Below are 24,403 nucleotides of genomic sequence, written 5' to 3'. Positions count from 1 at the left end.
AATGGTTAGAGCTTGTGCAGACAAAAATAAATCCGAAATGCAAATTCCACCTGAAATTCGGATTGCCTCCAAAATCCAGATTCCTCCAAAACCCAGATATTTTTGGCCATCGCCAGTACAGGGCTTAATTTTGTCTTCAGCTCTTCAATTTTCAGTTCCAGTCATAAAAGAAAGGTAAGTCCCTTTACATTATGAACAGGCTTCCAGTTTCTAACTGGACTACTAACATTTGATCAGTATACATACATATTTGTAATATTATTAAGAGTTTGTGGCATACATTAACTTTGGTTGTTGATTAAAAGACAGAAGATTACAATTTATTGGAAATGAATTATCATAACAGTGATATTCTACAAACTTCATATGAGAGATTATCCACAGACTAATGGAAACCACAGTTCCTCTAAAAGCTTCATTGTTACACTGTGACTCAATAAAGGAAATTTCTGTGAACTGTGCTGTGTGATCTGTACCACACTCCACAGTCCTCCACTGAACAACTAGCCAACAGGAAAAGTATCAAAATGAACCAAACTTACATAATTTAAACATGTGCAAACTGATTTATTCTTAATTTTTTGTTTGATAATACAATTACATATAACCATGGGCTATCTGACCTCCATGGTGGAGTGGTTAGTACAGCATGCTATGACAGCAAGGATCCCAGGTTCAAATCCCAGCCTGGACTTGGGTGTTCTTTTTCCCTTCCATCAATGTCATCATATTATCACCTTTCATCATCATTGCGACTAGTGCCTCCTGATGGCAAAGTGGTAGCGTTGTCACCTTGTAAGCAAGAGATCCTGCATTTGAAACCCAATGGAGGCACATAGTGGTTCGGATACCACTTTAAACTGTAGGTCCAGTCTGGATTAGCCTTACTGTGCATAAAGTGGACTTAAAACACTAACTCAATCAATCAATCATTGCAATTAGCCAAAAATGGCACAAAAGTTATGCTAAATAATAAAACAAATAATATCAAATAACCATGGGTTAATATATAATTGTAGATACTATGATGTAACAAACTTGTGACAATGAATTAACTGCGACAATGTGAAAAATATAAAAAATAACAATAAATAAATAAAAGTGTGAAGTAAAATAGAGCACATAAAGAACTGGATATGAAACTGGATTCATCCACTAAACAATACTAGCATTTCTTAAATAAAAGTCAAGAAAACAATGATGATAAGCCTTGGCATAATGTGATACAAATCCAAGGGTCAAAGGTTTGAATCCTGGTGAAGGTATCTTTGTCATTGTCCCCATGATGAATTAATCAAATTCACCCTAATTGTTGCTAATAACACACAAATAGGAAAGCAGAATCAAATACATGAAATACAACGAAAGAAAAATGTGAAGTCTGGTGAAATAGCATCAACATAATTCCAATGGCTAGAAGACAATATGATGTAGCATTATCCTCCATAACTGATAAATTCTTTCAACTATGTGCACATAATGCCAAATGAGTCACCTTATTAATCACACTAGACTGTCTTTTTTTTATCTCCGAGACATCTGCTTTTAACACTTTTCATTGTGTTTAAAAAACTTGTTAGACTACTAAATAACATAGCATGCTAATAAAGTAACATTGTCACTATGGGAGCTTTCAGACCAAAGTGAGAAATATCTTTCATATTGGATATGCTGCTTGTTACTTGGACTGGGCAATTTATTTCAAAAGCATAAATCATGTCACATCAGCCTAGCATGTGCAGTGAACATGCTTTATTTTCATGTATGTTTTACCATATCATGGTAAACTTGAACACTGAAGGTGCATGTGTGACGTCACCTGTTGCCTGAAACTTCAATTTGAAAGCTACGTAACATTCAGAGAATTACTAAATAACATACTGCAACTCAATTCTCTGTATGCTTGTTGCAGTAGGCTACCTACCATTATGTACACTCCCTTCTGCGTCACTGTTGCTATCCTGTTATCATCTGACCATGAGGATGAAAATATCCCACCTATTGTGCAAGGCAGGGAAAGGGTTTGAAGTTCTTTGGTCTGCATAGCTAGTGTTTGCTGGAATTTAAGAAAAATCGAAATATATGTTCCAGAATTATCAATATTCAGGATATATAAATATATTTCTAATACTGCGGCTGTTTAAATATCCTTACCATGTCATAACTCAATATTTTTCTTGTTTCCAATTACTCATTTACACAATATGATTTACTTCATTTTGATGGATTGATTTGGTGTATTTTACTTCACTTTTGGCAAATCAGAAAGATGAGGATGAGTGATGTGATGAACTTGATGATGGGAAATTTAAAGAACACCCATGCCCAGACTGGGATTCGAACCATGGACCCTTGGGAGCATTGGAACTGTCCATGATTAGTCAATTGGAGTGATATAAACATTGTCCACTTTATGCACAGATAGGGTAATGGGACTGGACCTACAGTTTAAAGTGTGATCCAAACCACTATGTGCCTCCACTGGGTATCAAACCGGGGATGCATTGATTACCAGTGTACCATCGGGAGGTCCATCATGACAGAAAACATATACTTTAAATTACTTTATAATATTGTGAGAATATCACAGCTGCAGTTTATTGGGGAAAAATAGATTGGTCTATCATTAATGTAAATTTCCTATGTACACTAGATGTACTGAATTTCTGCAAATATAATGTTCAAAAATCACTTCTTTTCATCTAGAAAAATGGACATGTTTTCACAGTGATTTATGTGTGTACCATTGTGTGTAAAATCGGAATACATTAACTTTTTTTGGAAACTCATCAACTGTAATACAGGCTAACAAATGAAGGTGGTTCAAATATTCAGAATTTTAAAATTAAATTTCTCATTTTAGTTTGTTGTTACAGGAGAATTTGTGGTAGATTTAATTATAAGTTAAAAGGTCAAGTGACAGAACTTAAATCATTCAATTTTACTTTAAAAACTGAACATGTTCAATAACCAGGTACTTCAAACAGTTAAAGATGAGACTAGCTTAAGGCGATCTCCTACCCCGGCGAAGGTCTGAGCATTTTCTATGTAAGCTTATGGGATGTTTTCGGTATTTTGGTCACGATTATCTCGAGAACCAGTCGACAAAAATTTTCCAAATTTTGATTGAACACTGAGAAAGGATGTTTCTAGAGACCCACTGATTAATATTTTCATTTTTTGCATCAACGTCCCGAAAATTAATTAATTCATTTTACTCTATTTTCACTTTTCTTGACACAGCAACCCTGCAGAGCCCAGTCGCCTGGCTCTTCACGGACCCTCGTTCACGACTAATGAGCCGGAAGGAGAAGGGAGGGAGGCCCGAGGATAACTCACCAGATGTTTTCGAGCTGTAGAAATCTGCTTCAGGTATAAATATCCGGGGAGGAAAGCTCTCGGAAGATTTAACTGAGTATTTTTGAAATTATAGGGCTAACTTGAAAATGGACGAAAGAAAGTGTTCAGGAATGCGAATAGAATCAGCACAGATATATATTCACTTAGTCTGGAGTATGAAATTTCTCGAAGTACCGGGATGGCGAAAGTATGCTGTAAAGCATTGCTGTTCTCAAGGAGGGGTTGAGGGCAGCATATTCCCCAGTATCTCAGATGTCAAGAAGAGAAATAAATTACACAATGTCCATTTCAAGAATATTTCGGCAAAAATAAAGCGCAGGTTAAGTAGTTCATGAATATCTGGATAATGAACTTCTAACAATTGTATAGATCAGTCTCCCACCCCATCCATGACCAATAGCGCGTCCCCCCCTTAGATCATGCCATAATTCCCATAAAGTATTTTATTGCGACACTCTCCTATTACTGAAAGTCATTTTTTAAGATTTACTGAATAATTTACTTGATCTGCCCCTTCTCCAAATTATTCCTTTTCTTCATCTTGGAACCAATTATAGTGAGTTGAATTAATTACTAATCAAGTATGTTCATCTCCGCCTCATCGCACACATTGCACAACGATGTCCTTTTTATACATATATTTTAGAAAAATATATTGAATTTTATGATAGTGAAAGGAAAAATATTCCTCACCAAAAATTTAGATGGGGCGGTCTGCGTCATTATCCCCTCACGCGCGAAGCGCCTAATAATCCGGGAGGAGGGGGAGACCCAAGAGAATAAAACCCAGATGCATTCGACCTGCATGCAACCGGTTTCGGGTATATGTAACAGGGGAAAGACCCCTCAAGATCAATCTTGGTATTTCTTTTTCTAAATTGTGGACGGGAAGTTTCGGATCAAACGTTTGATGAATAGAAACAGAATAATCGCAGATAGTGTATATTCGTTTAGTGTGGAATATGAAATTACTGTGTTGCAAACAGTGCTTCCGGCAAGGAGGGGCTGCGGGCGGCGGCATATTCCCAAAAATACAGATCAATTGCGCTAAATCAATTCATACATCCACAACCCGAAATCCGGACAGTCGGGCCGACCTGCGTGCGAAGTGATTAGCATAGCGTGCTAAAACGCCGGGTGTCCTGGGCTCGAATCCCGGCCACGGCGTAGAAGTTTTTTTTGCGAGTTGCCGTTCAACAATTTCATCTAATACGCATTCTTCATTATTGTTGCAATTATCCAAGTATCAGAAAGCGACGAATAATAACAAAATTAATCAGTCAATCAACGGATACTCGGTTCTAGGATCAGATCCAGGTACCCGGTTCCGGTTAATCCGAACTTTATATTGTTTGCCATCTCTAGTATATACGTATGTAATCATGTATTATTTATACGCGGATCTTCCCGATGCCGTAGTGGTTATGTCGTCGTCTTGTAATCAAGGAATCCCGAGGTCGATACCCGGTGCAGGCACATTGTGGTTCGGACTCCACTTTAAACTGTAGGTCCAGTCCTGGCTAGCCTTTCTGTGCATAAAACAAATTTAAAAACAAACTCTACATTTATTTATGCATATATAGTATGGTCCGTTATCTACATTTATAATGGAAGAATAGTGTGTTTTACAATAATAAAAATAATGTAGTAACCAGCCCTGTTACGGAAACGCCACTGCTTTAGAAACATATTTGTCTCTCAGACTCAAACTCTCGGACCAAATTCCAACTTCATATTTTTCTTGGTCCGGAACACACTTCACCAATTTCATGCCACCACTTCCAGTCCATAATTTAAAAGCTACCCAGTTAAAAGCCAAAAGACATGTTGCTTTCTTTTCATCTTCTAAACCTGTTGTGTGTTGGGGCGAAACCACCCGCCGTGTTCCAAACCCTCTTTCTACAAGGTCATTAGGCGACCGCGAGCAGCTGCAGTGAACCTGCCGGCCGGCAACAGGGTTGCCCTGTCAAGAAAAATGAAAAAAAGTCTGATATTTCACAAATAAAATGAATTAATTAATTATAGGGACGTTGATGCAGAAAATGAAAATATCGATCAGTGGTTCTCTAGAAACATCCTTTCTCAGCGTTCAGTTAAAATTTGAAAATTATCTGTCTACTGGTTCTCGAGATAATCGTGACTAAAGTTACGCCCATAAGCTTACATGGAAAATTGCTCAAACCTTCGCCGGGGTAGGAGATCGCCTTAAGATGATAAAACCGCAAGTGATGTAGAAACATGCACAAAACAATGTTGTAGGTTACAGATCACAATTTAGTTAGTTGTTTTGTTCATTATTGCTTGCTTGGTTGTTTTTGTTATGGCTTTTACAACTCTTAACGTGTTTTGCCAGTGTTGTGTCTATGTATGAAACTTCAATGTTTCAGCACCATACAATTTTCTCAGAATCTGTTCACAACAGTTCCACCATAATTTTGCCACTGGACTTGTACAGTCAGTACATACACACTTGTGTTGGAGGTGGCAACTAATGTACGAGGGGGTATCAAAAAGTAATTGAGAATTTTTTTAATTCATATTAGTGTATGTTATAATTTTTGGACTACAAATAATATGAAAATTTGTAATATTTACCACTTTTAATAATAATGTATTGGTAATGTTATATAAATAAAGCTCATGTCAGAACACAACCTTAATATATGAATGTATGATATTGGAATTTGAGGAGCTCTCATACCAAAGTGACATGTAACAAGAAACACGTGTTGCTTGTGCCTTGCGTGTTTCTCAGACAGGGTCCTTTTTTCAATAAAGTGCATCATGTCTTCTCGATCTGTGGTTCACGAATGTGCTGCAAATGCTTGCTTGTTTAGTCACTTCAGTGTGAACCCTCGCTGTCGCTTGTCACCTGTTTCGGTCTGAGATCACCTTACAGGTATTTGAAGAATAAAAAGTATTTAAATTATGCATCTTAATACAACTTAATTGATGAGATTAGGTATTCCAGTCAGTTTTTACGTAACAGAAAAGGAACAGACAAGGAACAAGGCTCAAGAGGAATAACTACCTGTATTTCTTGATTGTTTAGTGATAATAATAATAATAATAATTCTTATTGTAGAAACATATGAGAACACCACATGTATTACAATCGTCAGAAATATAACCTAGCCTTATACTAATAAAGTACATATAAATCCGAGTTCAAACAGATATTGATATCATCAGCAAATAGGTTAACTACTGACCAAGGGTGTTGAAATGTTAAATGTCAAATCATTTATGTAAATAATAAAAAGAATAGGACCCAGAATAGATCCTTGAGGCACTCCATGTTTAACAGGTAACAAGTTTGACTCCTTTTCTTCAAAAACTACTCTCTGAAATCTCCCACTTAAATATGATTGCAAAAGTGACAGCCCTCCATCTTCAAAACCATAAAATTGTTTAGCAGAAGAGAGTGAGATACAGTATCGAATGCTTTGGACAAATCATAGAGTTTCACATTAACAACTTTCTTACTGTCTAATCCTAATATACAATTTGTCAAGAATGAGGCGGCAGCCTTAACAGTACCTGGCCCAGTTCTATAGCCAAATTGAGAGTTACTAAATAACTTTTTTGTTCAAAATAATCAACAATCTGAATATTTAGGACAATCTCAAAAACTTTTGATATGACTGGAACCAACGAAATAGGTCTGTAACTATCAGGAAAAGACTTATTACCCTTTTTAAATATGGGTATCACTTTTACACGCTTGAAATCTTCAGGGAAAACACACCCAATAATACATGAATTTATAATGTGAGTTAAAGGTTCCTTTATAAAATTTACTCCATATTTCAATATGATGGAGCTTAAGTTATAACTATCCTCACATCTACTACTGCTCATTTTAATGATTGCTCTTTCAATGTCTTTTACTTGAACAAGATGAAAATTAAAAGTAGTGGTAGGTTTTAATAATCCATTTAAATAAAAACTTGAATCATTTTTACTTGGACAAGATGAAACTTTGTTCAGGATTTCTTCAATTTTATTAATAAAAAAATTGTTGAGTTCAGACATGCTAAGTTGGTTATTAAAATCTTTTCTGTTCACATGTATGGAATTACTCTAATTTTTTACAATATCCCACATTACTTTTGACTTATTACTAGAGTTGTTTATAAAATTATCAGTAACCTTAATCCTAGTTTCCCTGAATAATCTATATAATTTCTTCTTACTATTTATATACAGATTCTTCATGCCATTTGAACCAGTACTAATATAATAGTCATAAAAACGTTCACATTCTCCTTTGAGTTCATCAATTTCTTTACTTCTAACTCTTGTAGGTTTGGGTTTAGTAAGTTTGCCTACAACATACTTTAGAGGAAATGCCCTTTCAGCTGAATTAGACATTTCAGACATTAAAAATTTCACTTCGTCATTTATATTATTTGGTGAGCTCAGAACTTTGGTAGTAACTGATATTGGGTAATCTTTAATGCATCATCCATTTTCACCCCCTCCCCCCTTTAATGTGCAAACAAAAAATGCATAGATGATATTGTTGCTTCAATAAAATTTGTGCCATGAATATTTCAATTTGTTGTAATCTTTCAATGTTTGCAGTGGCCGGTGAGTAAGGAGGTATAAATAGCAATTTCAGTTTTGCTTTGGTGGCAGAAGGTAAAGTGCTCCCCTTTGCTTAGCACTACGCCATGAAGGCCACGCCATGCCTCTGAGTTATAGACACATGAATTGGGTATTAACTTTGTCTATGTGGATACTTTTTAAACATTAAACTAGAAAATTGTTTTGTTCATGAACGTTCAGTATGGGGAATAAGTTACTAAGGTGTAAAAAGGTTTTCATACAAAGTGAAAATAAGCATAGATAAAAACATAGCTTGCTAAAAGTTTTCAATGTATATCGATGGTCTCTGTGGGTACTTACAGAGTTCATAAAAGAACAGTAAATTTTTACACATTACAGACGATTTATACAGTTATTTATGGCATATTTATTAAAAATAGTATGCTTTTTTTTTAATTACAAGGTATGCTGGCAACATTGGTCATGTCTTAGAGCAGTATCAGGTGTGCGCGACAACTGTCTATGTTATTCAATCAATGTCCAAATGAACGAAAAGATTTGAAATTTATTGTATGAAAAGCTTTTTGTACGATAAATTTCAAATCTTTTCTTTCATCTGAACATTGACTGAATAACATAAACAGATGTCAGGCACACCTGATACTGTCCTCTGACACGACCAATGTTGTCAGTACACCTCGTAACAAAAAAAAAAGCTTCTTAACGAATAAGCCATAATAAGTCTCTTGTCCATGTTTGTCTTTACACTAGAGTACTGCATGAGACCACTTTCAATTGCTGATATTCGTTCGAGTCTCTTACACACTGGAGTGCATAGAATCAAATATCATATCAACATGACAATAAATCATAATATACATGTAAAAAATATGCCGCAGTAGCTTTAACCCATGATCATCCATTTCATTTTCATATATTGCTATGTATTGGTAAAGGGCCACGGTAGCTCAGTCATTAGGCATCTGACTATCATGCAAGAGGCCAGAGTTTGATCCGGCGGGGGAGAATTGGGATTTTATCCATCTGTTCAAGCAGCTCCGGTGCCCATCCAGCTTTGTCTCGGCTACCTGGAGGAAACTCTAAGGCGAAAGGGGGGGGGGGGTTAAAGACAGCCAGGTAGGTGACTCTGATCACATCATCCCCACATTCGGCCGTGATCAAGAAAGTGTGGGGTCCTAACTGTAGACCCCCTATATGCCTTCATGGCATGCTGCAAAGCACAGGGGAGCACTTTCCTATTTTTTTTATTGGTAAGATAGACTTAAACTACAGGGTGTTGTACTCGGTCTCGGCACCTGATTTTCCCTTCATTATATCATGACCAATAGTTTGATTTTTATAAGCGAAAATCAGGACCCGAGAGGGAGTGAAACATGGAGATGATTATTCACTACATCTTTCACTTCACGATCCATATTTGAGGGCCAACTATCACAGACAAATTAAAGTTATATGTAAACTACTAGTTTTCGAGGACATACCACTACTAGTTTTGCCTATGCGAACTATTATACGCTCGAGCAAATAGCCCTTGCTGTAGCACTCTATTTTACATCTTAGTAACTTTCCCATAAATGAATGTTCATGAACAGCACGATTTTATAGTTTAATTTTTAAAAAATATCTGCACTGACAAAATGAACACCCAATGTAAGACTTATGTCTATCAGGTTTTGTACAAAATTTACGTAGTCAAAATATCGGTTGAGTGACTTTTTGGATATCCTGTAGCTACTAATTTGTTTACCATACATGAGTTTATGTATGTGTCTACCCAATGGCATAGTGGTAACCATGTTATCTTGTAATGGATGAGCATCAGGTTTAATCCTCAGTGGAGACATATTGCATAATGATTTGGATTCCATTTTTAAAATGTTGGCCCAATTCTGTTTAGACTATCTTAGCATAAAATGAACTTAAAAAAAAAGTTGCTATTCGGGCTATTGACCAGGTGTGTTGCCCTTGATGCCACAAAAAATGAAGTAAATGTTAATATAAAACTATTATATCGTATCAATCCCTAAGATTATATGTTTATTTTTATAAAGTCTCTCTGAATGCTTCACGTTGACCAGGGCATTCACTTGTTTTTCTCAGTTGTCTCAGCCTGAGGCCTGTAATCAATGCACAGTGTTGTGCCATGCAAACCTCCTGAGCATTCAGGAAACAGGTAGTTTCTTCTGGTTAGAGTCAGCGGTTTGCATGGTGGCAATTAAAAAACACGATTCGGCATAGAGGAAGAGCTCGATGGCCTAGTGATATAGAGGTGAGACAAGCTGAGAGGGGACTGACTTTTGGATTGGAGTTGAGAAGGGAGAAGTGGTTAGGAGAGCAGTAGGTCAGAAGTGAGACGACGCTCTGGTCGACAAATTGAGAAGCCAACAGAGGACTTCGTATATTCTATTCAGCCTAATTCATCAGATAGACAGGTAATTATCCTAACACCCAGCCATGATTCAGGTTCAAAGGTTCACGAAACCCAACGAGTGACCATTGTCTTTTCTGCAGTTTAGTTCCTTAGTGTGATTTTGTACCTTTCGCATTGCCAAGCGTTAACTCGTCATGCCAATGATGAGTGCTCTCATCAGAGGATGAATGATGAGTAATTTACATCACCCTGCAATTAATTGCACAAGGACTGGTTCAGATCCCCTCATTCTTTAGAATGACACGATATGTTTCAAGGCAATATGAAATGTTACCATTCATAGTATGCAGAACTATATGCATATATAGACCCTATTTAATACTTAAGATCAGTAACTATTTTTGTAACTACTGCTTTTGTCTAGTTTTGAATTCCATGTCGAAAGTCGTATTTTCAATTTAGATCTTTTTACAGTATAGAGATAAATGATAGCTATGAAACAAGAAAAATTCAGCCAAGTAATGTATTTTCATTGATTTGAAACACTTTGGGGAAAAAGCCGAAAAAGCCCAACCAAAAAAGCAATGGAATAAAACTCAGTTTTTGTTTTTCGACCACTTCCAACTCTAGTGAAAAAGATTGTCGCTTATGAAATGTGCATTCAGCAAGACAATAGGGTCATTCCATGCCAAATCAACCAATTTGAAATAATTGGTTGCATGACCAATGACCATTTTAGAAAAAAAATCACTTTTAGTACATAGTTCTGTATATGTTTCTAGACATCAAAACCAAAGTAAAAAAAAATCCTGTTCTTAGTTCTCCTGGGGCGACCATTTTTCCGACATGGTGGATGGCTCTTTTTGCTCATGAGACAGTTTATAGAAACCTTAGTATCTCAAAAACCATTAGAGCTAGAGACCTGAAACAAAATTTGTTTTGTAGCTAATAAAGTATACTTTCTATGATATTCAAGCATGTTTTGCTCAAAATTGCCTCCTAAGTATGAAAATTATGGTGGTAATTTGTGTAACAATAGTTAAAAATTTGCATTTTTAAGCCTGATTTTTTAAATAAAGGGGTTTAGTCTAAGGCTTGATTTTTCTTTTTGTGTGTGTAGTATCTACAAATAAAATATCATTGCTTAGAAATGCAACCCTTTTTTACAGCATGGGCTCATACATGGCCCTTCATGGAATTTTGACATTTTCGGAGTTAAATATCTCAGATGGGTCCTCGTGAAAAAATCTGAAATTTGCCATAAAGGAAATCCTGCATGAACCTAATTCACAGTAAAAATCTCAACTTTTAGACTCAACTTGTTTGGTCAATATAAGGTAGCGTATGTGACCTACTGTCACAGATTTTATACAAATTTTTATTCAGCGGAGTAAAGTTGTTCGCGGAACATGTGCAACTGTCCCCAGTGTGGAGCAGTTTGTTGCAATATTTTAAATAAAATAACTTTTCAAATGTTACTTAACACATTAGTTTATTGATAATTTCCATAGATGAAGCTTTACGCAAAGGATAAACCATAATAAACTTACTTGCAAGATCCACTATACTTAGTATATATTGATAACCTTGAGAAGCTGGTAACGGACCAATCAAATCTAATGAAAGGAATTGATGTATTTTAGGAGTTAATATGTGAAGATCTTCTCGTGTGATACGTTGCACTCTCTGCTTTGACTTGGCACATTCAAGACAATTTCTCAGATATAATTTAATGCTGGCTTTCATGTTTGGCCAAAAGAAAAATTTTGAACACTTTCTGAAGGTTTTTGAATAACCAAAATGTCCACATAAATCATGATGATCATACAGTACCTTTTCCACAGCTTTTTTAGGTACAAATATTCTCCAGTGTTCAGACGCAATAGATTTATAGAATAAGATATCTTCATGCATTCTAAAATGTCCTCTGATTTCGAACTTAGTATCTCCCTTGTTTAACGCAATTCTTAACTTTTGACACTGCTCATCGTTCTGTTGAGATTGTACCCAATATTGTGGAGTATCTTGGGATAGGAGATCGATATTTGTATTATTAACGTAGAGTTTCGATGTGAATAAATCTCCCTGTGACCTTGCAGTATATCTGCTTAAGGCATCAGCCACAATATTGGTAGAACCTTGAATATGTTCAACAGTAAAATCAAAACTTTGAAGTTTTAATGCCCAGCGGTTTAGTCTTGGGTTTAAACTTCTAGCCGACTGCAGCCATGAAAGTGACTGATGGTCACAATGAATAACAAATGTTCTTCCACTAAGATAAACACTAAACTTTTCTACTGAAAAGAGGATAGCAAGACATTCAATCTCATGAGTTGAATAAGTTAATTCTGTACCACGCAATACTCTACTAACATATTGTATTACTAACGTTTCATCTTCATCTGATAACTGCCATAAAACTCCTCCAATTCCAACTTTGCTTCCATCAGTGTTAAGATGGAAAATTTTACTAAAATCCGGTTGAGCTAATACATCAGGAGATGTAACTAGCTGTTTCAAGTCATTAAAAGCTTGGTGATGATTCTCCTTCCAGTCCCACTTGTTATTTGATTTTAGTAAATCATACAAAGGAGCAGCTATTATTGCAAATTTGTGAACAAATTTTCTCCTCCAATTTACTATTCCTAAAAATTTCCTTAGAGCCTTCTTATTTTGAGGAACTGGAAAATCCATGATTGCTTGGTTCCTTTCAGGATCAATATGAATGGTTTCTCCAGAAATCACATGGCCTAGGAAATGTATTTCAGTTTGGAAGAACTTGCATTTCGACAATTTAATAGACATATTAGCTGTCTTCAGAGTTGATAAAACATAACGTAAATGTTCTAAGTGGTTTTGAATTGATGGAGAGAAAATTAAAATATCATCAATATAAACAATCAGGAAAGAATTTGTATGATTGCCAAATATTTTATGCATTCTATCAACGAACACACTCACGGCACTTTTGATTCCAAAAGGCAAAAAATGGAACTCCATCAAAATACCTCTATAAGAAAATGCCGTAAACTTAAACGACCTTGGTGTCAAAGGAATCTGAAAATAACCGCAACTAAGGTCAATAGATGTGAAGTATTTTGCTCCCTTCAATCTTTGTAGTAATTCCGAGATAGGCTCTACCTGTGTCATCGGAGAAATTACGTGTTGGTTTAATTTACGGAAGTCGACCACTGGTCTCCATAAACCTCCCGCCTTTGGGACTATGTGGAGTGGATTCCTATAGGGAGATGTGCTTTCTTGTATGACGCCCCACTGTTGCCATTTTTGTAACTCTCTTTCCATATCATCCCGTCTAGCATAAGGAACCGGGTAAGTGGGTGCTATTATTGGCACATCAGTATCCAATTGTATATCGTAAGCTTCCACATTTGCTTTTTTAGGTCTGTCAGAAAATAAAACTTGGTATTCGAGAAGAAGATGAAATAACTTATCCAAACAATCAGATGGAAGAGTATTGTTCATGTACGCTGCACGCCGAATATCTTCCTCCGAAGAGATGTCAGATGTTCCTTCAATTTGTGAAGTGGTTGAAATTGGTAATTTGCAAGAACGTACTATTCCCTTCATTGACGGAAGACTTTCTTCAGATTGCACTAAAAACGGAGTAATTATTTCCTGACCTAATGAATTCGAAAACATGACGGTTGCGTTGCTGTAATTTATAATCGCCTTATATTGCCACAAAAACGGCGAACCCAAAATTAAATCAGCATGTAACTGTTTGACAATATACAGTCCCATGTGGAAAAACTCATTTGCTATTTGAACTGTTACATATTTGAAACCCATTACCTTTATACGTTGATCTCCTGCAAAGCAAGCCAATTGAATTCCTTCTAATTGTTCCAATTTTGCTCCTGGTATAATTGAACTTAGAATTGTCCAGATTTTATAATCTAATAGATTACACTGACTTCCAGTATCAATTAAACAATTTAAAGACAGATCCGCAATTTTACCTTGTATTTCTGGATTCTCAATTTTTGGTATTGGAGTACCGTTTTCTGACATAATCCACTCTGGTTCAGAATCGTACCATTCTAATAAAAATGCTACAGATAAAACTTTATCTCTGGTAACGCCTAAAGATTTAATTTTATTATAATCGTTCAGACATTCCTTAACATGTACTAAATAAGGGTTATTAACTCTACCATCCAGCTCCTTTGCATTTATTTGTGGCAAGGTAAATCGGAGCATATCACCCTGCCTTAGTTGTTTAAGTAGTTAGAAGAATGTGCACTTGTGGTAGTAGTAGCAGTCGGAGTTAGGTGTTCCATATTTGCAGAATTACGCTGCAAGTTGGTGCTGCCTACTGTAACACTATTTTCGTGTGAACTATGAGATGCATTAACATACTCTATTGGTTGTTCATTGTAATTTCCAGTTCTACTATATCTTCTGTTATCAGATGTTGGGGTATTGCCAAGTCTGAAATTCGAATTATTTACGTTATTATTAGTTCTTTCAGACCTTACAAACTGCCTTCTTGAGGGATTGCGTTCAAATCTTCTGGGAGATGGGCGATGATTTACATTGATTCCTGCATTTTCGGTCTGTGTTGTAGAATCATAAGAATTCCGCTCCACATTTACTTGCCTGACGAAGTATTTCGGTCTGTCAAAACTTCTCTTCTTATTAGCCTTGTCATCAGAATCTGTATTATCACCGGGCAAAGATAAACTTTTATTCTTTTCGCTCGAATACAAATCAATAGTCCTTAATTTCTGCGTCAGTTGCTTAAGATCTGTAATGTTATGGCAGCCTACATTCTTTGAAATTGACTCAGGTAGCTGTTTCAAAATCATCCGTATTACTTCAACTTTGTTTGGAGTTTCCACAAGGTTACAATAAGCAGAGTACGTTTTTAAAGCGTATGCTTCCAATGATAAACCTGAAGCTGGGTTGTATTTTCTTGATCGTAACAATGTCAACTGACTTTCTAATAACTCATTAGATGCAAACTGATCAAGAAATTTATGTACAAAGTCCTCATAAGAAATGAAACTCTTCTTTTCACTGTTGAACCAGTAAGCGCCTACATTATAAAAACACTTACGAATTATACATAATTTATACTTGGGAGGAACACCAATTATGTTTAACATTGTAGTTAGTTGTTCGATAAATTCTCTAGCAGACTGTTTTGAAACATCTCCTCCAAAACGTGGCAATTGACTAAGTTCACTAACTCGTGAAAATCTATTAGAGCATGTATCAGACTGATTATAAGAATTACATGCAGAATCATTATTCAGCCACATCGGGTTATAAGTACAGTTTGTTCTAGTACAAGGACTATGATTTACATTTAAGTCATCAGGAAACTGATCATGGATTAAGGAATGACATGTACTTTGACGTTGGCAACCACATACTGAAGTTTCAAGACCTGTGAAATTGTCTTTACTATCACAAGCAACATAAGTTCTAGAAGGTATGGAATTTCTGTTAGATGTAGAACAAATTTGCTTTGATGTGTCTGTAGCACATAAAGAACTAGGTGCATTATTTTCAGTATCACAAGTATGTACGTGCTTATTATCATACAGTAAAGAGTTGTTCAACGAAGAAAGACATGAATGGTTATTGAGTGAACATGTACAATGGATTTTGTCAACAGTAGGATTGCTATTACTAACTTCAGTATTATCTAAAACACAATGCCGCAATGCATATGTATTGTTGCCTTGTGAAGTGGAAGCTTTAGCAAATTTATTTCTACTTTTATTGTGAGCAGATTTGCCCTTGCACAATTTGGTTACATTTTCCTTTACAGAATTCACTTCAGCATCAGATGTATCATAGCCAGAAGAACCTGTATGAAATGTTTCGCATTTATTGTGTTCACTAAAAACAACGTGCTTTATTTTAGAATTTAATCTTGTATCAGTTTGGCATGCTATGTGCCTATGTTCATGAACAAGTACATCAACATTACTTAGTTCTTTATCTGGTTGTAGAACGTCTCTAACCATACTAGTACAAATAACATCGCTTTGCTCTAAGTTAATGCATTTCTCATTTAAATCCTTAAGCATAGAATCAAATTCTTGCAACTTTACCTGTGTATTTGATACGTGTTGTTTTAACTCATCATCATGATGGTCTAGTTTTGATTCAAGATCACTGACTTTCGAATTTAATAAAGTTACTTCATCATTTATACGTTCATTTAGTAACCTATTAGCTGATTGACAAGAATCAGAAACCTGCTGCAACTTATTTTCTACATGTTGGAGTCCTTCGTTCAGTTTTTCAGTACTTTGCTGCAACCTAACCAATTTTGTGCCCCAAACTTCACAGTTTGTTTGTAAACTTTCACGCAGCGTTTCAGCGTTCTGATCAAGTCTATCTTGTAACCTATTCTCCAAAGCGTCAGTATTCTGAAGTAACCTATTTTCCAGCGTTTCGGTATTCTGGAGCAACTTGTCTTGCAACCTATTCTCCAGCGTTTCGGTATTCTGGAGCAACTTCTCTTGCAATCTATTTTCCAGAGCTTCAGTATTCTGGAGCAACTTCTCTTGCAATCTATTTTCCAGAGCTTCAGTATTCTGGAGCAACTTCTCTTGCAACCTATTCTCCAGAGCTTCAGTATTCTGAAGTAACCTATTTTCCAGAGCTTCAGTGTTCTGAAGTAACCTATTCTCCAGAGTTTCGTTATTCTGGAGCAACTTGTCTTGCAACCTATTCTCCAGTGTTTCGGTATTCTGGAGCAACTTGTCTTGCAACCTATTCTCATGTTGGGCCAAACTCAAGTGAAAAGCAGATAAAATTTGGTCAATATTGGGATTTACTGTATCCAAGTATGATTTAAGAGTGAATGGATTGAATTCTGGCTTGCATGCCTTACAGTAATAGTCTTCTTTCATAGAGCTGAATATTACCCAGTGAATAACTGTAAGACCCCTACAATTTACGTGTTCCCATTTCTTGCATGACGTGCATTCAATCATGCGAGTGTCAGAAAATCTGTCCTTACAACAAAGTAAATCCTCCATTTGCTTACCAGAATTATCCTCTTCGTTGCTTACTTCAGCAACATCACTGAGATCCGGTTGAAGGCACACACTACTTCGAAGCACGTAAGGAACTTCTCTTTTCTTCATTATAGCATTATCAGTTCAGTTCTTATCAACTTACAATTTTCGAATCCTGGCTCTAGGTCGCCAATTTATTGCAACTGTCCCCAGTGTGGAGCAGTTTGTTGCAATATTTTTTTTTATTTAAAATATTGCAACAAACTGCTCCACACTGGGGACAGTTGCACATGGCAACACATCACACAGAGATGTCCAACTGAAACTGCTGAGATTCAATGCTTGCGGTGTTGCCACATTCCACATACAGATTTACTCTGCTGAATAAAATTCTGTATAGAATCGGATTCACAATGTGAATTGACAATGCACTTTAAAAACAGATACAAAGAGCTTCAGAACAATATCAATATTTCACTTGCAGGACTAGCCAAAACTAAGAAAATGTTATTTCGCAAAATTTCTAAATACTTTTTTTTGGTAACAGTTGTATAAGTCGGAGACGGATTTCTTCAAATTTACAGGAGAAAAGACGAGAAAGTACTTACGGAATTGCTTTCTTGAGGACTTTCTGAAGCCGGGGAAATTGTTTTTTCGAATCGTGCAACTTATTTGGCCTGTAAGTAAGGTATTTTTTGCCATTCCTGCATCTCTGTTGTACGATAGCTTGTGCCGGCATTACCGTCGACTACGTGAATCAAATGTTCCGTGCGGTCGATTATGTAACCCCCTGTCAGTGTAGCAACCACGCGGTAGTTTTACAAGATGACGTTTGAGCGTTTTTTTGTTTTTTTTCAATTTAAGGTAACACTCTAGTTTACGTCCTGTTCCTAAGGAATACCTGTCATATATCGTTGGAAAGGTTATTTTATAAGGAATTCAACAACGTATATCCCAAAGCGAGCAACAATTTCCTGAAGGAGTAAATCGAGAAAAACTTATGTTGTCTGGATATGCGCAATTGAACGTACTGAGGAATTTTTTAGATGATGAAGCACATATTTAGGGGTGAAATGAATGCTAATGGAACCTAACCTAACAGGCCTAACCTAACCTCGTAGGCATACCTCGACCCCGTGAATGGATAGTGGGGCTATCGTGAACAGAAAGTGTAAAAAGAGAAAGGTACCTACCCGAAGAGATGCCGGTTGCCACACCATGATCGCGCACCGCGAACGCAAAGAAGCAATCACCATGCAGATAAGGACGTAAAGTAGAATCTAGCCTCAATTTTAGCTTAAAAACCTTTTGTGAATAGTTTGTGCGGCATTTATAGGTTCATAAGTTTGGAAACACTGCACATCAGCTGACGATAAACAACGTGAGTCAAAATTTGACCGCCAAATTAGCAACGACCAATAAATGATTATAATGTTAATAACGGGTTTTTTTCATGGGGAAAAAAGTGATCCCCAGCTTGAAAAATGTTCTGCTATGCATGTGAGGTAAGTAGCAATGATTTTTATTTGAAAATAAACTAGTTTAATGTGTCTCAGGCTCATACAACTGATACCACTTTTTTGAGAAATGTTGAAAACCTAAAAATTAATAATTGTGTTTAAAACAAACCTTTCTGCCTGCACCCTACTAAAATTTCAGGTATAATTTAACAATACAGGGAATTTATCCAATTTGTTTAAAATTTGGGATACTTACTAATTTGGGCCTCGTAATCACGAATCTGCACTTAAAATTTGGCGCTCACGTATAAATTTGGCGCTTATTTGGGGGCAGGTGAATCCGGCCAATTTCTAACATGCCTTTAACAGGGACTCTATAGATATAGGCGGGGCCGCGATAGCGGTTGGGGGCGGTAGGTCAATTACCCCAGGGACGGAGCCCGGAATCGGCGGGAAATTTGGAAATCGAGGGTGTGGAAATAAGAACATAATTTATTAACAGTTTCATGCATCGGAGACACATTTAAATCGGATATTTTGTCTTTCTCGTGGTTTGTACTTACCAATTATGTATTGCGGAACATAGTGGAAGGTGTCAATATGCTTTTTGCACAAAAACAAACACTTTTTCTGCTAAAATAAACCATTTTCCTTAATGCTAGGGAAAGCACGTCACGGTGCGATATCGCTTGCTTTGCGAATTGTAACGCTTCTTTTGTTTTCGAATATCAATGTTTCCAACTCTATTGTGCATGAAAGTTGTAAAAAACCAGGGATCACGTCTGGAAATTGTACATTTCGATGAAACATTGTTCGTTAGCCCCAAAAACCATCCACGGGTAGCCCCACAAACCATTGACGTTAGCCCCAAAAACCATCCACGGGTAGCCCCACAAACCATTGACGTTAGCCCCAAAAACCATCCACGGGTAGCCCCACAAACCATTGACGTTAGCCCCAAAAACCATCCACGGGTAGCCCCACGAACCATTCACACGAGGTTAGGTTAGGCCTGTTAGGTTAGGTTCCATTAGCACCCACTTCACCCCTAAATTAATCGAAAAACCATTTTCCTTTCTCGACAAAAAAACGCCCGTTTCTCGAAGAAAAAAAAAATCGCGTTTCTCGAAAAAAATCGCGCGTTTGGAAACCATGATTCCACTAGCGAGATCGCGTGACTTCTGACGCTAGAGCCATCTGCAGGTACATCTTGGAAACAACGGCATGATGTTGTCGATTTTCACAAAATGCGCAATATTATTACATGAAAAGTGATTATTTATTGTTCTGCTGCATTGTAGGATGAAGTTTTAGGAAGAATATATATCGACGGAGGTTATAAACCTTGGAGAAACTCATTTCCGTAAGTAGTTTCTTGTGTAAAATTGAAGAAATGTGTCTCCGATGCATGAAACTGTTACCCATAATTTAGATTATTTTGCTATTTCCACGTGTGAACGCCAAATTTTGACTGCAGATTCGTGATTAGGGGGCCAAAATTAGTGAGTATGACGAATTTCAAACAAAATGGAGAAATTCCCTGTATTGTAAAATCGCTCCAAATTTCATAACGATTGGACAATCCGTTTTTGATTTACAGAATTTCAAAGATAGCGACTGTTTGCAAAACTCAAAAAACACTGACCTTTCTTTGTTCTCACAACGATAAAAAATAGATGGCATACTCGAAAAAAAATTGGTTAGCATAGATTAACGCAGAATTGAATAAGCTAAACTATGATGTAACTCGTTTTATTGTAGGTCTACTGGTTAATTTTTAATTGGAGTCCAAACTCGAGTATCTATAATTTTTAATCTGATAATCTGGTATGATTCACGTAATTACTTTTGCTGGTAACAATAGCCTCATGTGCTGATCTCATCACATGTGAAAATATGCTATTCTCAGCACCTGGTGAAAGTAATCGCGGCCTAGTTATAAACAAAATACTAATTGATTACATTAGTTTTTTAACGTCGCTTTTCTTTCAGTTTTGCCTAATCACGACGAAAATAAAAACAACGATACCAGGGTTTGGACGTAACACATAGCTTTGAAATAATACATAATTAAAATCGAAATGATGATAGATTTCGCAATGGAAACTACAATCACATTTTATGTGCTTGGTAAAACTTTCTGTCTATAATTTTAGCACGAAAAATAAATAAAACAAGCTGAAAGAAATGTCTATAATAGGAACAAGATTTTCAAAATTTAACGTTAACTTACGATCTTGTGCTTCCAAGTAAAACGACATAAAAATCTCAATGCAACAAAATTTCCACTTTCAAGCCATTCTGTAGTTATTTCATTTAAGTAGGACCAGGAATCAAGTTCGCTTTAACGTGAAAAAAAATTACAACAAAACAACTAGCAAATACTTCTTCTCTCGTGTCCAGCGTTGCCAGGTCATATTTTCAAAAATCGGGAGATCGTCCCCTGAAAAATCAGGAGATCTGCTTAAAAAATCAGAAGAACTAATAATAGCGTATTATCAACGTTTTGGGGGGGGGTTGAGTGGGAAAAACTTTCCCACTATCATTATTGAACGTTAATTATTAATTTTAGATGTCAAAAGATAATACTGTTATGTTAATACAAATTTTATTATGAATTTGGCAGTGTCTGCTGCCACGTTCTTTTTCTGCTGGAACCTCAAAAAAGATGCGCGTGGAAGCAGACTCGGTCTTTGTTTTATTGTGATTTCATCATGCTATGTATGCAATTACGTCTGTAACACATACTGTTAAGTTTTAGCGATTACTTACACAAAAATGATTTAAGATTAAGTCCCTTAGGATTCTTCTAATAATAAACCTAAATTCTCTCGCAGTTAGGTAAGGTTCTGTTAGTATTAAAATAATATCGCTAAATGCTTTCTAAAGAAAAAGGTTCTAAATTACCTGTACATTCATTTCCACTAATCATAAACTTGCATTTTTCTCGTCTTTATCTGTTCTTAAGATTTGTAACATCCTCTTAGCAGACGAATTACGTGGCAGGAGCAAATTTGACGCTTATTCTTACTGCTGACACGCGCGTGGCAGCAGACTCTGCCTATGAATTTGTACTTCAAGTGGTACGATAACCCCACCCCCTTAATTCACCTAAGGTAAAGGTACAGTTTCCCCCAACCAGTGGCGATGATCGAGTGCCAAAACAGAGAGGGTGCAAGTGACAGTACTGGAAAAAATCCGACCTCCATTTTCTGTTTATCTCTCAGAAATATTCTAAAATAAATGGTTGTGACTGTGCGTGGATTTATGTACTTGGCGTTTAAAAGTTTATGGAAACATTTCGTGATTTTTGTGTTAACTAAGACTAGAGCTTCAGTCATTACGCATTCGGGGATATATTTTTGAATTACTCTACCTGATAACACCTTAGCTTGCTTTTATTTAAAATTAGACAAAGTTAGAGGATGTAAGAACGCCTACAGTTTTTTTTAACAACACATTCAAAGCATACTCGCATTAATGGTAATGGAGAAGGGCTATCATGCCTGAACCCCCGAAATATCCTTGAATTAAAATTTTACTTTCAATCAAGGAAGGTGACCAACCAGTATTAGACAGATTGATTGATTGATTTGGTTTATTTTACTTCGCATCTGTCACATTTGTCTAATCATAAAGATGTGAAATTGATGAAGGGACACTCACAAAGAGCACCCATGCCCAGTCCGGGATTCGAACCCGGGAACCAGTATCAGACAAGTCGCAGGTTTTTTCTTCAACTTTTTTCCCAGTCACTCCAGACAATGTAAATGTTAATTAAATCGCCTTTTGCATTCGAGGATTATCTGGTATAAAATCTGGAAAGAGAATTTCTACCGCCACAGTATTGATTGAGTATAAAGGTACATAAGAACAATTGTAGTAGCAGTTACGCTCAGAAATGGCTTAAATAAAAACATGAACTATTATTTCTAAGTTAAAGCCCCTATCACACGGAACTGGATTTCTAGTTGGAAAGCTCTAGTTGACGCTGGACTGGCTACCCATTTGCTAGTTTCCGCCTCACACGGTACTTGTTATACCGTACTTGTCGATAGTCTTTCGTTCCCATAATGGCGGCCGCGCGAGATGTAAACAACGTATCACTTCACACTTTTAAAATACGATAACTATTCAACCGAGAGGAATATCGCTTCTTATTAAATGGTTTTAGGTAGAGAAGAACGGCGCTGATAAAATACATACTTTACAACGTTTACTATACACGTATGGAAGAATATTTTAGCTTTTTCAATTGTAAACATGCCTTTCGTGCTGTATGCATTTGGAAGCCACAGACAAAAAAAGGCTACTTTACAAACTCACAGAATATCTTCACATGGCCAAACTTTGCTCTGATTGGCTGTTCCACAGAATCTAGTCGAAGAAGTTAGTAGCAATTAGAACATGTCCTATTCCTCAAAACCAGTCAAGCAGTCAGCCAGAAAGTCAGTTCATCGCCAACTAGGGCATTCCAACTAGAAATCCAGTTCCGTGTGATAGGGGCTTAAGAGACTGCGACGTACAAGCATAGGTATAAGTCTGCAACAGCAGTTTACTAAGCCGACCTCCGTGGCTGAGTAGTTAGCACAGATTGATTGATTGATTGATTGATTTAGTTTATTTTACTTCGCGTTTTGTGCTTCTTGGCAAATTCGATGGGGATGAGTGATGAAATGATGAAATTGATGAATGGACATTCACAAACAAACAAGCCCGAGCGGGATTCGAACCCGGGACCCTTGGCGTCGCAGCGCGATGTGCTAACCACTCGACCCCAGGATCCGGCCGTCTCGGGATCGAATCTCGGCCTGGTCACGGTTATCTCTTTATCAATTTCATCATATCATCATTCATCCTCGTCTTCGCGATTAGCCAAAAGTGGCAGAAATGCGAAGTAAAATAAACCAAATCAATCAATCGACATTTTACTAAGAGCTTTTGTAACCATAACCTTTAGCTGCATTCGTTATGTGGACTCCCTTTTTATCCGAGTTGCAATAAACACTACCATAAAACGGAAAACTTGTTCCTATGTGTGGGTGGCAACGTTGGTATTTAGTTGTAACCAGTTTTCAGTTACCTCCCCTTTGACAAAAACCGCACCAGATGGGACACCCGTGTTGGAGTTCCCAATGCACAATGGGCTCAAGAAGCCGCGCGTCTTTCCCAATGTCATCAAGCCTGGTATAACCATTTTCTATGGTATAACCCTCCTCCACCACATACCTCTCTCTCTCTCTCTCTCTCTGCAGAATATTCATGGGTCTTTGCATTCCATCAGCTGAATATGTAAATTTTAAATAAACTTTCCATTTTTTTTAAATTATTGTTCATTATAAATATTTAAGGAAGCAAAAAATCAGGAGATTTCCACATTTTCATGAAACTTGTCAGGAGATCAGTAGACCGTGCTGAAAATCAGGAAATCTCCTGCGAAATCAGTAGACCTGGCAACACTGCTCGTGTCTCGCAAGTCAAGTAGTAATCTGTGCGTTTCGAAATAACGAAATATACACAGAATACTTGCAGCTTTTAACCTCCTTCTCGTCAGAGGGAGAAAAATAAAAAGCTGCTGAGAAAGAGCTTCCGTGAATAAATGTTAATCACGAATTAGCGTTCGAAATTCACGACGGGAA

At 36.7% G+C, this 24,403-nt stretch overlaps 1 protein-coding gene across 1 annotated transcript in view; it reads right to left on the bottom strand.

Annotated features, from left to right (window-relative positions):
- The window catches only part of LOC145986456 (T-cell immunomodulatory protein), a 31,562-nt gene extending 10,406 nt beyond the window's left edge, over nucleotides 1–21,156 (bottom strand). The window contains exons 1-2 of the mRNA XM_083120489.1: nucleotides 20,998–21,156; nucleotides 1,925–2,056 (exon numbers count right to left, since the gene is read on the bottom strand). Of these exons, the coding sequence (XP_082976615.1) occupies nucleotides 1,925–2,044 (120 nt within the window). The 5' untranslated portion in view covers nucleotides 2,045–2,056; nucleotides 20,998–21,156. The remainder of the gene's footprint in view (nucleotides 1–1,924; nucleotides 2,057–20,997) is intronic.
- Between the last annotated feature and the right edge of the window lie 3,247 nt (nucleotides 21,157–24,403).

This window comes from Lepisma saccharinum, chromosome 4, assembly GCF_977018435.1.
Source record: "Lepisma saccharinum chromosome 4, izLepSacc3.1, whole genome shotgun sequence".
Classification (NCBI taxonomy): domain Eukaryota; kingdom Metazoa; phylum Arthropoda; class Insecta; order Zygentoma; family Lepismatidae; genus Lepisma; species Lepisma saccharinum.
Note: the sequence above shows the minus strand (reverse complement) of the source record. Positions and strands in the feature narration are given on the sequence as shown.